General features: G+C 41.3%; 1 protein-coding gene across 9 annotated transcripts in view; it reads left to right on the plus strand.

Moving 5' to 3' along the window:
* MAP2K4 (mitogen-activated protein kinase kinase 4) overlaps positions 1 to 18251 on the plus strand; it is a 187177-nt gene that overhangs the window by 52997 nt on the left and 115929 nt on the right. The window contains exon 1 of one of the 9 annotated variants that reach the window (XM_030534450.1): positions 12006 to 12170. The exons of the other annotated variants lie outside the window; for them this stretch is intronic. Coding sequence (XP_030390310.1) covers positions 12116 to 12170 — 55 coding nt within the window. The 5' untranslated portion in view covers positions 12006 to 12115. Of the gene's footprint in view, positions 1 to 12005; positions 12171 to 18251 lie in introns of those variants that run through there. 9 annotated transcript variants of the gene reach the window in all.

An 18251-nucleotide genomic window follows, 5' to 3' on the forward strand; every position in this document is an offset into this window, starting at 1 on the left:
CCATGCTTCTTCCAAAGACAGTAGACTTCACTCCCTGAATGTCAGGGGTGCCCTGGTGTTTTGTCTGCAAAGAACTAAACCCATTAGAAAATCTCCAAGAATTTTATTGCCATAGTAGAAAGAGTGTATGTAGGACATTTGCAGGGCAGCAACTTGGAGTTCTGTCCTTTTGTTCATGACGCACTATGCCGTAGTCCAAGCAACAACTGCAGATGTAGCCATAGGGATGGCAGTACTACAAGCATCTCTACTGCCACCTTCCTTGCACCCTCCTCCAGTCTGAATACTGCTTGCCTGTCACAGACATGTGGAATACACATAGAGACCATTACTTGAACAAGAAATGGAGATTACTTACTGTAACTGGAGGTTCAATTCAGTTCGAAATCTGGTCCCTATCTGTATTCCACTAGCGGGCCTCCATCCCTTCTGCTTCAGATCTGGTTGGATTGTGGTAAGAAGAGGAACTGGAGAGGTGTCGACTCACACTGACTTTTATGCCCTTGGTAAGGAGCACAACAGCATGTACGGTGCACATGTGGGTCAACAGACATGGCTTTGACGTCTTTCTGTACTAAAGCTCATGATGCATATGCATACCCACATGTGGAATACAGAAAGGGACTACACACTTCGGAGAACCTCCAGTTACAATAAATAGTCTCCATTTCTCCAGATTTTGTAGTTAAAGACAGGACAGGTAAAGGTAGCGTGTCTTGAGACACATCTCTCCAGAGAGGAGATGGGAGACAGTTATCTCGCTGGTGAATCATGTATTGTGTGTCTCATTGTAACACTGGTTGGTGGTCAAACAGCCTCTTTGTGGCTCCTCTGGGCTACTCGGCTTTCTGTCTGGTCTGATGCTCCTTCCTGTGGTTGCTCAGCCCATCATCTCACTCACTCACTCTGTGGCCTCTCATGCTCCTGGAGCTGCAGTGCTTTCATTTTCATGGCTTAGCCCTCTGCTCAAATCACATTAAAGTTCTTCCCCCTTCTGGGGTATTATCAAAGTCTCCTTCCAGCCTCCTTCCAGTAGTTTCTAGTGTGCCACTCCCACAATGGCTTGTAGGGGAACCTGCTCCCGCCTTCTGCATTGGATTCCAATTCAGGGACCCTTAAGTCAAGCAGCTCTGGGCTTTACTCTCCCAGGCCTTACTGCTCCTTCCCTAGACTCCTTCCAACACTATTATTACAGGTTCCTGCTCTTCCCCCTTGTATCAGGGAACGTGATGTCAGTCTTCCTCACTGCAGCCCCCTGTCTATGGCCAGTTTCCTCTCTTTATAAACCCCACCCAGCTCTTCTCCCAGCTGGACTTCCTCAGCAGTTTCTGCCCGGTGCAGCCTATAGGTTAACTGGTGTGATTTACCCCGTCAGGCCTCGTGTGGGGTGGGCATCCCATCACACTCACGATAGAAGTCTATTAGCATACCAAGTCAAATGCTAATGAAGAGCTTGCAGAGATTTCAGAAGAAAATTAACCGGAAGAGGTACCCAACGGGGCAGAGGTGAAAGTTGGAACCCTGTTTTTGGTGAAGATCAAAAGATCTGATCTGAAGGTATCCTTCAGTCTGTGAGGACAAGCCACCAGTGGGCTTGATCTTAGGGGTATTTCAGCCAGTGTGGCTGAAACCCCAAGGCCTTTTGCCAGTGTTAAGTTGCCCAGTGGGAGTGAGGAAGTGTCTTGTGATTAATGTTTTTTAGGCTCTAAGAAGCATGTTATAATTTTGTTTTCTATGTAACCATTTGTTTCCAATATTTTCTTACTGTCATTTGAATCTCTATTCTTTTGATGATAAACTTTTATTCTTGTTTTCACTATAAATATTTCTAAGTGCTGTGTATGTTTAGTGGAGTGGTGATCCTGAGTTAAACTAGTACGCTGGTGTGCACTTCTCCTTTGGGAGTAGTGAATCTGAGAGCTCTGTGAGTGGTCAGTGGAACAGGGACTGGGCACTCCAGAAAGACTCCCAGAGGACTTGGGATTGATGTGCCCCTGTTACTAATGTGTACAGAGAAAGCAAAGCCTGGGGAAGCCGGAGAGGCAATGTTTGTGTTGGCAGAGACTGTAGAATTAGGGAGCTGATCCACAGCCCGCATAGACAAGAACCTGTGTTCCTGAATTGTCAATAACTGTATTGTAGCTAATAACCCTATGATATAGAGTGTCACTCTTATCTTTTTTATCCATTTTGTCTTTTCTAAATAAGTTGTAACAAGTGATTTGGACATTCCAGTCACATCTGAATTATAAAAGATGTAGTAAAATTTTGGCATCTCTAAATTGAAATCAGATGTTTCTTTTATACAGTCTAGTTCAGGTGTCCCCAACACGGTGCCCGCAGTCTAGTTGAACCACAAGTTATTGAGCAGATGTAGGAATCACTGGGTGAAATTATGTGGTCTCAGTTGTGAAGCAGGTCAAGACGACTAAAATCTGGTTTTAAAATCCATGAATCCTCAACTTAGTCAGATTTTTCTCATACAATGAGAATTTGCTATACCTCCTATTTATTAATGAGGCCCTAGAATTGATTTACTGAAATGAGTTATACCTTTGTCATTTAACACCTTGATTTATTACATTAATAACTGATTCTGGGTTACATGGCTTAGTGTTTGCACTAGGGTTATCAATTAAAATATTAATTGCAATTAATCGCACTGTTAAACAATAATAGAATACCATTTATTTAAATATTTGTGAATGTTTTTTACATTTTCAAATATATTGATTTCAGTTACAACACAGAATACAAAGTGTACAGTGCTCACTTTATATTTATTTTTGATTTCAAGTATTTGCACAGTAAAAAACCAAAAGAAATAGTATTTTTAGTTCACCTAATACAAGTACTGCAGTGCGATCTCTTTATCGTGAAAGTTGAACTTAAAAATGTAGAATTATGTACAAACCCCCCTGCATTCAAAAATAAAAGAATGTAAAATTTTAGACCCCGCAAGTCCACTCAGTCCTACTTCAGCCAATCACTCAGGCAAACAGGTTTGGTTACAATTTGCAGGCAATAATGTTGCCCCCTTCTTGTTTACCATGTCACCTGTAAGTGAGAACAGGCGTTCACATTGCACTGTTGGTATTTACATGCCAGATGCGCTAAAGATTCATATGTCCCTTCTTGCGTCAACCACCATTCCAGAGAACATGCGTCCATGCTCATGACAGGTTCTGCTCGATAACGATCCAAAGCAGTGTCGACCAACGCATGTTCGTTTTCATCATCTGAGTCAGATGCCACCTGCAGAAGGTTGATTTTCTTTTTTGGTGGTTCAAGTTCTGTAGTTTCCGTATATGAGTGTTGCTCTTTTAAGTCTTTTGAAAGCATTCTCCACACCTCGTCCCTCTTGGATTTTGGAAGACACTTCAGATTCTTAAACCTTCTGTAGAGTGCTGTATCTGTTTTTAGAAATCTCACATTGGTACCTTCTTTGCACTTTGTCAAATCGGCTGTGAAAATGTTCTTAAAACAAACATTTACTGGATCATCATCTGAGACTGCTATGCCATGAAATATGTGGCAAAATGCTGGTAAAACAGAACAGGAAACATAACATTCTCCCCCAAGGAGTTCAGTCACAAACATAATTAATGCATTTTTTTCTTTAACGAGCTTCATCAGTATGGAAGCATGTCCTCTGGAATGGTGGCCGAAGAATAAAGGGACATACGAATGTTTAGCATATCTGACATGTAAATACCTTGCAATGCAGGCCACAGAAGTGCCATGCGAATGCCTGTTCTCACTTTCAAGTGACATTGTAAACAAGAAGCAGCAGCATTATCTCTTGCAAATTTTAACCACACTTGTTTGTCTGAGCAATTGGCTGAAGTAGGATGGAATGGAGTTTTACATTGTTTTATTTTTTGAATGCAGGGTTTTTTTGTATATAGTTCTACATTTTAAAGTTAAACTTTCATGATGAAGAGATTGCACTACAGTGCTTGTATTAGGTGAATTGAAAAATACTATCTTTTTTTTTTTACAGTGCAAATATTTGTAATAAAAATAAATATAAAGTGATCACTGTACATTTAGTATTCTGTTGTAACTGAAATCAATATGTTTGAAAATGTAGAAAACATCCAAAAATGTAATAAATTTCAGTTGGCATTCTATTGTTTAACAATTAATTGTGATTAATTTTTTTTAGTTAATCACATGAATTAACTGTGATTAATTTACAGGCCTAGTTTGCACCCTTAATACACTCCCCTTTTGTAGCCAGTTTAAGGCCCTTCTGACTTGTTTGGCTTCGGTCATCCAGAACGTTGGATCTTCTACTACTGAGATGGAGAATGTCCAAACCATACAGCTCCTTTTCCCCTTAGAAGGTACCCTAATGTTCCAGAAATCTGAACCACATTACACAATTTACCTAGTCAACAATTAACCTCCAGTATCTTCTGCCACCTGTCCTCCCTGGATCATGGGACAAGGAAGATTCTCTGAAAAGATCACCTGGGCTTTCTTCTCTTTCAGCTCTTTTCTGACATGTCTGAAGTATTCACTGTTGTGTGGTGTTCTTGAATCCATGTCACTGAAAACAATTTACCTTGTCATATAACACAAGAGGTGTAGGGTTCACCTGATGAAATTAATAGGCAGCATGTTTAAAACAAACATAAGGAAGTACTTCTTCACATAATGCAGTTGATGTGTGGAACTTGTTGCCAGGGATGTTGTGAAGGCCAAAAGTATAACTGGGTTCAAAACAGAATTAGTCAAATTCATGGAGGATAGGTCCATCAATGACTAATAGCCAAGATGCTCAGGGATGGAACCCCATGCTCTGAGTTTCTCTAGACCTTCAGCCGCTAGAAGCATCTCTCACTAGCTACTGACAGAGACAGGGTACTTGGCTAGATGGGCCATCGATCTAATTTAGGATAGCTGTTTTTATGTTCTTATGTTAAATATTTAATAATGGCCCTTTACTCTAGCAGAGAGAGGTATAACATGATCCAATAGTTGACAGTTGAAGCTAGACAAATTCACATTGGAAATAAGGCATATATTTTTAATTATGAGAGTAATTAACCATTATAACGATTTACAAAGGATCATGGTGGATTCCTCATTGCTGATAATTTTAAAATCAAGTTTGGCTGTTTTCTGAAATAAACCTCTAGCAATTACTTGGGGGAATTTCTATGGCCAGTGTTAAACAGGAGGTCAGACTAGATGAACACAGTGGTACCTTCTGGCCATGGAATCTATGAATCTACCACAATCCTTGGTAAATTGTTCCAGTGGTTAGGTGCCTTCACTGTTAAAATGTTATGCCTTATTTCCAGTCTGATTTCCAGCTTCGAATTCCAGCTATTGGATCGTGTTAGACCTTTCTCTCCTAGAGTGAAGAGCCCATTATTAAATATTTGTTCCTCATGTAGATACATGTAGACTGTACTCAAGTTACAACTTAAATCTTCTCTTTGTTAAGCTAAACCAATTGAGCTTCTTGAAACTGTCACTGTAAGGCAGGTTTTCTAATCCTTTAATCGTTCTCATGGCTATTCTGTGACTCCCTCCAGTTTATCCCCATCGTCCTTGAATAGCGTATACCACAGCTGGACACAGTATTCCAGCTGTGGTCACACTGGTGCTAAGTATAGAGGCAAAATAACCTCCCTACTCCAGTTTTCCCTGTGGTTTAACTAGCTCTTTTGTCCACATCATCACACTGTGAGATCATGTTCAGCTGATTATCCACTATGACCTCCAAATCATTTTCAGAGTCACTCATTCCTGGGATAGAATTCTACATCCTGTAAGTGTAGCCTACAATCTTTCTTCCTAGTTGTATACATTTACATTTGGTCATATTAAAATGTACATTGTTTGCTTGTGCCCAGATTACCAAATGATCTAGATGTCTCTTTATCAATGACCTATCTCCATTAGTCACCATTCCCCCAATTTTTCTGTCATCAGCAAATTTTTTCAGTGATGATTTTGTTTTCTTCCAGGTCATTGATAAAAATATTATAGCATAGGTTGAAGAACTATCCCTGCAGGACCCCACTAGAAACACACCTGCAAGATAGACTAAAAGGAAAGCCAGCAGCAATATTGCTTAGGGCTGTTTGTAGGAGCAGTGGTCTCCAAACTTTTTTGATTGTGCACCCCTATCAGTAAAAAATTTTTGAGCACGCACCCCCAATATATGTATATTTATGTATAAATTATATACATGTACTACTATACTAATATATTATGTACATTATAAAACATACAAGAATATAAATTAAAAAAAGGATGAGATAAAGATGAAATAAACAATATTTTAAGAATTTTTGTAGTATTTTATTTAACAGCACAAAAAAACTTTTTACTCTCAAAATAATTTATTATTATTTTTAGAACAATGTGATTGCATATGCTTCATTATTTCTGAAAATCTTGGTTTAACAGTTTGTGTTACAGCGATTCTAAGGTCTGGATTAGGGTTAGGGTGAAGGAGGGCGGTCAGGATGGGAGTGCGGGGTCTGGGAGGGAGTTAGGGTGTGAGAGGGCGCTCAGGGTGGGGTTCAGGGTCTGGGAGGGAGTTAGGGTGCAGGAGGGCGCTCAGGGTGGGGGTACGGGGTCTGGGAGGGAGTTAGGGTGTGGGAGGGCGCGGAGGCTCAGGGCTTGGTCAGGCAGGAGGTGCCGAGCACTTAAACCTGGGGTATCTCCTGTTTGGTGCAGGGTGTGTGCAGGTGGCTCACACAATTCTGGGAGTCTCCCCCACCTCACCCCCTGGCAGGGCCACCTGGAACGCTGGGGCTTTAGGAGCTGCAGGGCCCTGGGCTAAGGGGGCCCCGGGGTCCTTGCCTGCAGCTCTAACGCCCCTTTTGGAATGTGGCCCTGTGAGCACGGGCCGGAGGACTCAAGAGGAGCAGGGGCAGGCGTATGGCCAGCGGCTGGAGAGAAGCGGCCACTTCTCTCCAACCAGCTTTGACGGGGAAAGCACCGCTTCTTTCTGGCTGCTGGCTGTGCAGCTGCCCCTGCTCCTCCACGGGCCAGAGGACTCAGGGCTACATTCCAAAAGGGGCTTTTGAGCTGCAGGCCAGGGCCCCAGGGACCCCGTAGCCCAGGGCCCTACAGCCCCTAAAGCCCCTGCATTCTGGATGCCCCTGCCTGCGAGGGGTAAGGGGTGCAGCTTCCCTGCTCACTCGTTCCCTCCCTCTTCTGGCTACACCCTTTTCCCCCCGCTCCGGCGGCGCTCCTCCTGCCGCGCCCCCCAATGGATCGTCTTGCGCGCACCCCACTGTGGAGACCTCTGTGTTAGAGAGCTGTAACAGGATGAATCCGGACACATACTTGGGTGGTAGACCTCCAAGAAAACCCTTATTCAGCAAGAATATGATTTTGGTGATGATAGTCTTTCCTTGAGCTAGTTCTGAGTGGTGTCTCCACATGGAGTTAGAGCAGAGCTGAGGGAAGTCTTGGGGGTTGAAGCCCCCTTCTTCCCCCAAACAGACAATCAAGCAACCAAAAATAAAGCAACCAAACCTGGATAGTTGCTGGGAAACAATTGAGGCTAAGAAGCTGTGACAAGCAGCTCTTAAAAACCTAGAGGACAAGTTTCAGAGAGAAATTGGAGTCAGAGTTGGTGACTAGAATGACTAAGACATGACACTGTTCTCATCTTTTAGAGCAGTGGTCCCCAAACTTTTTACCTCATGAGTGGGGATGCAGACAGGGGTAAGGGGGCTGAGGCCACAGCTGAGGGCAGCTGTGGGGCTGGGAGCGGAGCCTCAGCCAGGGGCTGAGGCCGACAGCTGGGGCACAGGGACGGAAGCGGAGCCCTGGGTGCAGGGCCAGCAGTCAGGGCCAGGAGTGGAGCTGGGTGGCGCTCACATCCTGCCCCCCATGAGGACTGGAATGCCCCACAGTTTGGGGAGCCTCGATTTTAGAGTGTGTACCAGCTTTCTGACACTCCCCTCCTGCACCTGAACTCTAAAAAGTAGAACTTTTGGATGGATGTAAGGGGGAGTTGGCATAATTCTGGTCTGAATCCAGATGTCAGCAGAGGAAAGATCAGGATAAAGATGAGTTCTAGAAGTGTACAGCACTGGAGAGAGGGGACACTAAGTCTGAAGCCTGCTGTCCCCATGTGTCTGCAGATGTGCTTCTTGGAGCCCCCAAGAGGCTGTGTGGTGCAGGGTGGCTTGATCCCCTGCTGGTGGTGCTAGCAAACACCAAGGCAGCCAGGAGCAACAGTTGGGTGCTGCAGGGAGGGGCCTGCTGCAATGCCAAGCTGTTGGCAGGAACCCATTTCCACCCAGGAGCCTGTCATGGCCACAGAAAAATCCCCTGGTAGTTGCATATGGCCATGGTGGTTGCATGTGGCCACAGTGGCTGCATTTGAGAATTGCTAATCTAAACCTAGGGCTATCCAATATTTTTATCAATGATCTGGAAGCTGGTATAAAAGCTCTGCTCATAAAATTTGCAGATGAGACAGAGATTAGCAGAATGGTAAATAACAGTGAAGACCGTCATATCGCGCAATTGGGATCATTCATAAATTCCAAGACCAGAAGAGATCACTGTGATCAGCCAGTCTGACCTCATGCATAACACAGGCAATAGAATGTTGTAAGCTGTGTTTTGACAGAGCCAAATGAATGCTTATCCATCTAGGAACAAATAATATAGGCCATTCCTACAGAATGGGACACTATTCCGTGGAAGGCAGGACCCGGGAAAGGATTGCAAGGTCACAAAGGACAAGTAACTCTGTGTGAGCTGCTTGTGTTATGCTGTGGCAAAAAGTGCTTGAATGTATAAACAGGGGAAGAGTAATTAAGAGTAGGGAGGTGATTTTACCTCTGTATCCTGCATTGGGAGGTGTTGGGATTTTGTGGTTCCCAGTTAGTCAGATGCTGGGCAGAATCAAGGGTCTTCGATTTGATTCAGTTTGATTTGATTCAGTTCAATTCAACAAGACTTTATTCAGTGTGCACAAAGGGAGAGCCCCTGGTACAAAAATCAGCCACAGTCCCTCCAGCAAGGAGTCCCTCCCATTGTTGTTTTATAGCGCATGGCAGTTACATAACAAGTTACATAACACAAACCTCTAACCAATCATATTTAACCTTTCTATATATGGATTTGTTCATCACATGCTTATACTTCTCCACTCCACATGTTGCGCTCACCCTTCTCCCCCTGGCCTTCTCTAGAATGTTCCTAGGGTGGTGAGGCACAGCATGCTTCCCTATGCATAAGCACGCTGTAAATCACATTTTGTTTAAAGTGAACACAAGCATACCCTTCAGAGGCAGATACTGGAATACTGTATGTATTTCTGGTGACCACATTTTTAAGAGGATGTTGAAAAATTGGAGAGAATACAGAAAAGGGCCACAAAATAATTGAGGGGTGGAGAAAATGCCTTACAGTGATACATTTAAAGAACTCAATCTGTTTATCTTATCAAAATTATCAAGCTGTAACTTGATCACTGTGCAGAAGTATCTTCACAGAGAAAAAATACTGGATATTAAAGCTTTCTTTAATCTATCAGAAACAGGCATAACAAGAACCAGTAGCTGGAAGTTAAAGCCAGACAAATTCAAATTAGAAATAAATCACACATTTTAATAGTAAGGATGATTAGCCAAGGGAAGTGATGGATTCTCTATCTCTTGATGTCCTCAAATCTAGATAGGATGCCTTTGAAAAGATCTACTTTAGGCAAACACAAGTTACTGGGTTCAACACAGGGGTAAGTGGATGAAATTCTATGGCCCATGGTATACTGACGGTCAAATCGTGACTTGAAAAATCTGTGAAATCAGTAATCTGTGAAGGAAACTTGACTATAAATGTATAGTATGGTGCAGATTAAAGGCTTGCTACTGCTAATATACCTGCCTTGTTTGCCATTAGGAGCCACTACTGCCAGCACATCCACTTCAGCTATAGCTGCTGCTGATGTACCCACCCTGCTTTCAGCCACTCCCTCATGATTTTATTTCCTTTGTAGAAGATGCTGTAAATTCAATTTTTTTCTCCTTTGTAGACCAGTATTTTGTGCTGAGCAGACTTTATGGATGCTGGCTGTGTCTTCTACTATCTTCACACATACAAACTCCAAGCCAGGACTCCATTCTCAGAAGGCAGCAAATTACAATAAACACTGTGTGCCTTTCACTATGGGCAAAATGATTGGATTGCGAAAGAGCTGTTCATTCAACAAGTTGGACAGACCCAGAAAAACCTCCCATAGATGGAAAGATCTGCACTCTCTTTTATAGATTTTATAACAGTTGTGTTCATAGCAGTTCCCCCTTTGCAATGCAATGCAATGCAAGCTGCTGAACAACATAGTAAAAACACTAGCAGAATGAATAAAAGCTGTTATTAAAATGTAGTGTTAATTTAATATAAGAAAAATGGGGGTGGAGTTTTCACAGGTTTAAAGGGGAAATTGGTGTTACAGATATTAGCTGGAATAGCCAGTAATACTAAAAAAGAGATCTTCTTCTCTCCCTTATGTGAAATGGGTGCAAAGGCAAAAAATAGCCGTATACATCCGTCCACCTACACTGGCCCTATTGCCTGTCATGCCTCACTGGCTGGAGATTTTTTTCTCCTATTTAGATGATGAGATCACAGCTGTATGTCAGTTTGAGATGATGTACAACAATGATGCTACCAGCCAGGCCCAGCCAGCCATTCTGAATGTGGATTTAGAAGAAGTGGGCCAAGATTTTCAGTACTGACTGTCCCACAGTCTGGAATGGCTCATAACTATGTGTGGTTATCTCAGGGCCGACGGTCAGAAAACGAGGGCAGATACCCCAAACTGTTGGCATGTGCTATAATTTGATTTTACCAAGCCAGTAACAAATGTGAACTCCTGAAACACTAGACCAGTCTTACCATGCAGTCACAGACAGTCCCGTCAGACTCTTCTGTCTTGCCACCCAAACAAACTGAACTTTGTGATAAACGATTATTTAAACCAAAAATCATACATCTGTCCCAAGCACCCGGTCACTTACCCCAGATCTTTTGGTACTCCAGATCTTACACCAAAGATAATGCTGGCAGCCAGTTCTATGGTAAACTAAAGATTTATTAGCTGAGAAAAAAGAGTGAGCATTATTGAGAAGATAAAGCAGGTAAAATATATGTACAGCAGAGTCAGGGTCTATAATTACAAATACTAGCAGAGATGTAGTAATCTTCCAGTTTCCCAAAAGTCTCTCAGGGCTACCCTGAATAACTCTGGGGATCTTCATCTTCTAGTTCAAGAGTTATTTTGCCCTGCTAGAATTCATATAGTCCAGAGATGAAGGATCTGTCTCTGAATCCATATTTATAGTCTCTTCACACAGAAGCAAACTGACAGTGTCTCTCTACACATGTGGGCTTTTCCTTTGATGATGATGAGTGAGGAGTGCACTTAGCTTTTTGACCTCTGACCGTCACACATAATGGCCACTTTTGCTTTGAAATTAGCATTTTCTGTTAAAGTTCTTATGTCCTTCATTAGCATTTCACAAGATTTCTGTGATGGGTTATTTAGTTACATGGATACACACAATGTAAATGTTTGCTATTATAAAAGGAACAGGTAAGTGAAAACAATACAAGTAACATTCCACTAGTTTTCATGAAGTTTAAATATCTGAATACACACTTACACATTTAACACTTTGATCTGTACTAACACACAAGTAAAGTGGCCTGGGTTCTGACCTGATATGGCACCTGGTTTGCCAGTGTCACAGTGACCACTGACTTTGGCGGCTTTGCTTATTTTCAGCGGGTGAGTGCTTAGCACTGTCTTCAAAATATTCTCTTATTTTAAGGTTTTGGGCACCCAAAATCACTGGTCACTTTTCATAATGTTGGTCCTGGCATGTAAATCACACTCATTTAAGTTAAGAGGTTTATGCTGTTTCTTGTGTTAAACCAAAAGCCAGGTATTTTTGTGGTAAGTATTGTCTGGTCTTAAACCTAATTAAATCTTATATGTTTGTGGGTGCTGCTATTAGCACATACTTCTCACCCCATCAACAGCTACTACCAACCAGTGGAGCTAAGTCAGTGGCACCAGAGAATAAAGGTGGTGACAGACAGACTTACAGACAAAGGAGATATGGGAGGAGGCAAGTTCAGAATGAAGGACTATGGGCATGGCTACACTTGCAGAGGTAGAGCACTTTGAGTTAAACCAGCCTTCGTAGAGCGCAGTAGGGAAAGCGCTATAGTCTGTCCACACTGACAGCTGCAAGCGCACTGGTGTGGCCATATTAGCAGCTCTTGCCACAGCCACAGAGAGCAGTGCATTGTGGTAGCTATCCCAGCATGAAAGTGATTGCAATGTGCTTTTCAAATGGGGGCTGGGGTGAAGTTTGAGAGGGAGTGTGTTGTGTGTATGTGGGGGGAGAGAGTGGGTTTTTGGGGCTGAGAGCATGTCAGCATGCTGTCTTTTAAATTCCAACAGCAGCAGACCTTCCCCCCACCCCTGCCCCTCTCTCTCTCACACAGCATTCCACTGTAATGGTTGCTTTGTCTCGGAGCAGATAAGCATGCCAGAGCTTTCAAAGGGCATATCCAAAACAATGTCGAGTGGCCACTTGACTTAAGGGGACTATGGGACATTTCAGGAGGCTGATCAGAGCGCAGTAATGCAACATCTCATTCACACTGATGCTGGGGCGCTCCAATGGAGGTGCATCAAACATTATTCTACTTGCTGAGGTGGAGTACCAGGAGTGCTCTAGCTGTGGAGTCAGAGTGATCTACGTGCCTTTCCAGTGTGGACGGGTAGTGAGCTAGTGCGCTCGGGGCTCCTTTAATGCACTGTAACTCGCAAGAGTAGCTAAGCCCTAAAATTGCAACCTTTGGAGGCCTGCGTCATGGAAGGGAAGAGAGGCCAATAATTAGAGTGGAGCAGTAGTGACTTCATAGTTAAAATAAAAATTCTGCCATAACTGTATCACTTTAAACTGTTTTTTCCTGATAATTATTACAAGACCATACATGTACCTAGTGCTTCCCTTTTGCTGTCATTGATATATCTAAGTAGAAGTGAAGGTGGCACCCGGAAAATTGAAAGTTGTAAATTTAAACAAATGGAGTTATTAACTTTAACATTCTTAACATAACGCTTATCAGAAACCCTCTCTTTTATGTTAAAAGGAAGATATAATAAAAGGAAATGATACTTAGGCAGAAAGGGAAGATAAGAAGTGAATGTAATCCTGGATCATACAAGGCTTTAACAGTCCAGTCAAAAATAAACATGAAGAAAAAGATGGTCTTTAAGGAATGTCTGAAAAGTGGCCATAAACAAAACATGTGCATTAAAATTGTCAAAGTATTCGAATTTTCCATATTAGCTTGTTGCAAGTCAGGTTCGTGCATATAGAATAATACCACTTTACAGTTTTGAATGAGGTGTCTCACTCTTTTTGGAGCCCTTTAGCAACAAATCTGTAATATTTTGGTATTTTGCTGCTCTGATCTTTTGCCTCCTCCATGTACTGATTACTACACCAGCAACGGCAAATTCTGTGTTTTATACAGTTTCAAAAGTGACACTTTCCACCACAGAAACTAATATGACCCCATGATTCAGGCAAATGGGTCGAAGGGTTTCCCAACAAGAGTTATTATGACAGAAGGTTTCAGGTACCCAGGTCCATGAAACAGGTTTCAGCATTCCTCTGACTCAGAGTTAATTGAAGATGATATACTAACCAGGCCAGTTTCTCAGCACATTATAAACATGGTTGTTTTTGCAGAGGCAAGGGATCAGAAAATGGAGATTAGGAGGATAGAAAGATGATGAGAGTTATGTGAAAATGGTCTTCAGCAAAGCTTGCAGCTCTGATCCAGCTCAGTCCTTATGTTGAAGAACAGCATAGTTGATCCAGAAACAAAGCTGTTCCTGTAGACTATATTTTTGATGTGCAGAACTCTCTCTTTGAAGAAAAAGGCAAAAAAAAAAAACTTTCCACAAAAATAATATGCAAAATCAAATTAACATGTAGCCTACATTTACACACACTGAATAGGTATAGCTCAGTGTCTTAGTGTAACAGTGATGTCTCCAAAATATCGGAACACTCACAACTAACTTACAGTCTTATTCACAGATTTTACTTATGCCAGCTGATAGGTATGCCGGCTCTTTAGGTTTCTACAAAAAATATAAAGTGGAGTTAAAGTTGACAACATCAATCTGACATGTTTAGGAGCGACTGTATGATGTGCAGAGGAGGGTGCATGCCTTATTTAATGTGGCTTGCAATTCATTTATTGAAACACCCTAAGGGACAAGACTTTCCTCTTCCTTCTTGCAAAGGAAGTGACAGAGAAGAGGATTTACAGATGAAAATGGCATCAATCTGAGGTGGAAATCTGCTGGTTCACAAAAATTATCTCTGTCTGATCTACATACTTACACCAATTTTGTGAAATTTTCATTTGATTTTTAAAAAGCCTGTAAAACATGAGGTAAAATCCAGTTTCTGTCAAATTGAATGGCAAATCTCCAACTGACTTCAGTGGGGTCAGGATTTAATTTTTGGAAATGTAATCCAAGTGAAAAACTTGGTAGATTAGAAGATAAGGTTGGTTGACCAATAAAGAAATAACTGAATTTTTTCATTTCCTATATTTGTTTGGAAAAAAATTAAAATATGAGCAATGAAAAATCAAGTTATTATGAATGATAAACATAAGACATGCTATACTGGTTTATTTACTCTCTGTATATAAAGAAACAAACAGCAAATTATTCAACAAGACACAAAAATTAATAAATTGTATTAATGAGGCAGCGTTGCCGCTGACAAATTATCTACTGATGCAAATGCTACAAATATATTTTCTAATAAATTGCAAAGAAAATATTTTAATTATCATTACTATTACAGTATATATTTTATGCTTCTTATCCTGTCACTGTATTAGTCAGATTACACAAAATCCCAAGTTATAGAACACTATGTATATGTCAAATACATAGTGTTCTTACATTGTTTTTAAATTTTTTACATACTGTTACTCATGGATTAAATAGTACATCAGCAGGGGACTGGTTCTGCGATGTCAAGAGAGGCTTTTTCTTTGACTTCAAGCCTCAAAGTACAAACTGTAAATTGGAGTTAAAGCTGTCTCTTGTTAATTAATTTGTATGTTTTACAGAATATGTGCTATCCATTTCTTTATGTACATAGTGTAGAAGAATGTTAAGTTTGTTATGTGCTTGTAATACAACTGTTAATTTTTCATTTAATATCTTTTGGTTTTCAGTGATGTCTTCATGGTTCAAGCAATCTTATCTTCCAGCCAATGAAGATTTTTGTCAGACTAATAATAAATATGTACTAAGAAAATGTAAAGTTCTGGACAGATATTTATAGACGTTGGAACTGATCCTCACAACACTTTTCTTGCCTTTCATTTGGGGGATGTGGGAGTTAAGGTTGAAGGTAGAAAATAACATACAGTAATAGAAGGCTGAGAACGGAACCTGGCTGAGGAGGGTAGTGCCAGATGGAGCCACTGCCAGAGACAGAGAGGGTTGTTGTTAATATTCCTCTTGGTTTTATTTTGTTCCAGACTCTGACTTACTCAGATTAGAAGTGCATGCTAGAATTTTGAGTGAAAGCTTCTGTCTATGACCTTTCTACTTACCCCATGTAACAAGCCCTGCTGGTTTTGAACCCTGGAATAGATACCCCATATGTTCAAGACTCTTATCCCAAGTAGGAAACCTAATAATCTCCAAATCTGAAATCCTCCCTCACAGTTGACTTATGCATTGGTTGGTCTCTAGTATCAGCCTTCTCTTTTTGCTTGCACTTGGCACCAGAAGGACCCTTAAGAAGACCACCTGTGTTGTCTTCAGTTGTCTTAATAAATCCGTAGCATCTTTATCTGCTGTATCCTGTAACCTTCTGTTTATTTTTGGTTTCCGTGTGACCCATAGTAAGTGGAAATCCCCAGTGTTCCTCAGGATATCCTTTGCTTTTCTTGTCAAATCCTTTGTCTTGGCACCTGGGAGGCAGCAGTAAGCCATTCTGTTCTCGTTCTGAGTCATGGATACAAATGTCTCAGGTTACCGTCTAATACTAATCAAATTCACAAAAAATCCAAAGCTAATGGGCAAAGCTAGTATTATGGAAAATAATTAAAGTTCTATAGGCTCTTGGAAAGGTACTAAAATAGAACACATAGAATGAAGCTTAATTGGGATAAATGCAAAAAAGATCTGACACAGATAGAATCATAGAATCCTAGAACTGGAAGGGACCTTGAGAGGCCATCTAGTCCGGTCCCCTGCACTTGTTACAGGACTAAGTATTATCTAGACCATCCCTGACAGGTGTTTGTCTAACCTGCTTTTTAAAATCTCCAATGATAGAGACTCTGCAATTTCCCTAGATAATTAATTCCAGTGCTTAACCACCTGGACAGTTAGGAAGTTTTTCCTGATGTATAACCTAAACGTCCCTTGTTGCAATTTAAGCCCATTGCTTCTTCTCCTATCTTCAGAGGTTAAGAAAAACAATTTTTCTTCCTCCTCCTTGTAACAACCTTTTCATACTTGAAAACTGTTATCGTGTCCCCTCTCAGTTGTCTCTTTTCCAGACTAAACAAACCCAATTTTTTCAGTCTTCCCTTATAGGTCATGTTTTCTAGACCTTTACTCATTTTTGTTGCTCTTTGGACTCTCAAATTTCTCCACGTCCTTCCTGAAATGTGGCGCCCAGAACTGTACACAATACTCCAGTTGAGGTCTAATCAGAGCAGAGTACAGCAGAAGAATTACTTTTCGTGTCTTGCTTACAACACTCCTGGTAATATATCCCAGAATGATGTTTGCCTTTTTTGCAACAGTGTTACATTGTTGACTCATATTTAGCTTGTGGTCCGCTATGATCCCCAGATCCTTTTCTGCAATGCTCCTTCCTAGGCAGTCATTTCCCATTTTGTATGTGTGCAACTGATTGTTCCTTCCTAAATGGAGTACAGTACTTTGCATTCATCCATATTGAATTTCATCCTATTTACTTCAGACCATTTCTCCAGTTTGTCCAGATCATTTTGAATTTAAATCCTATCCTCCAAAGCACTTGCAACCCCTCGCAGCATGGTATCGTCTGCAAACTTTATAAGTGTACTCAGTATGCCATTATCTAAATCATTGATGAAAGTATTGAACAGAACCGGACCCAGAACTGATCCCTGCAAGACCCCACTTCTTATGCCCTTCCAGCATGATTGTGAATCACTGATAACTACTCTCTGGGAATGGTTTTTCAACCAGTTTTGCACCCACCTTATAGTAGCTCCATCTAGGTTGTATTTCCCTAGTTTGTTTATGAGAAGGGGATGTGAGACAGTATCAAAAGCTTTACTAAAGTAAAGATATACCACGTCTACCGCTTCCCCCCATCCGCAAGGCTTGTTACCCTGTAAAAGAAAGCTATCAGATTGGTTTGACAAGATTTGTTTTTGACAAATCCATTCATTTATGTCATCTATAATGTGATAATGCCTTTACAAGGACAAGTATTCTATTTAGCTGCATTGTTGCTGCAGTTAGAAATGGAAAGATCCTATCATATCATAGTCCATTGCCTTTAAAGGGAAGTTGTAAGACTAGGGAAGGGATTATTCCTCCTGTATAGCACTAAGGACTTCTGGGACAGTGCATGAAGTTTAGGGTTCTATGACATATAAAAATAGTTAAAGATAAAATCGGTAGAAAATTGTACCTTGTTTAAGAGCTGAATTTATGCATCATTTACAGGAAAGGCGACTAAGGGATGACATAATCACTGTCAGTAAATACCTGCCAAGAATTAACACACAGTGGATAGGGCAGGACCTGACATACATAAAAGAGCAAGGGGGAAAGTTTTAAAATGTATGATGACGTTATTAGTAATACATACGTTGACTTTTAAACATCTGAAGTCCCCAGGGCTGCTACTGAGAATGAGGGCTATATTCTCTGTTACGTTTTAAAAGGGAGAACTTATAGCCATAAAAAGTTTTATAACCATGAGGTCAGTTAGACAATGGAGTGACATCAAGTATGTCTATTTGGCAGGTTAAACTGCAGATAGCACTCATGGAAATTCTGTGGAAACCTCAGTTCCCTCCTATAGCTATAAAGGGGGATAAGCCTGTGGCAATTGCCAGACTCGAGAATGGCCAGTACCAGAAATCCCACAGTAGGCAGCTATGGTGTAGTCTGCCATCATGAAGTG

The sequence above is a fragment of the Gopherus evgoodei genome, chromosome 15 (assembly GCF_007399415.2).
Source record: "Gopherus evgoodei ecotype Sinaloan lineage chromosome 15, rGopEvg1_v1.p, whole genome shotgun sequence".
Lineage (NCBI taxonomy): Eukaryota > Metazoa > Chordata > Testudines > Testudinidae > Gopherus > Gopherus evgoodei.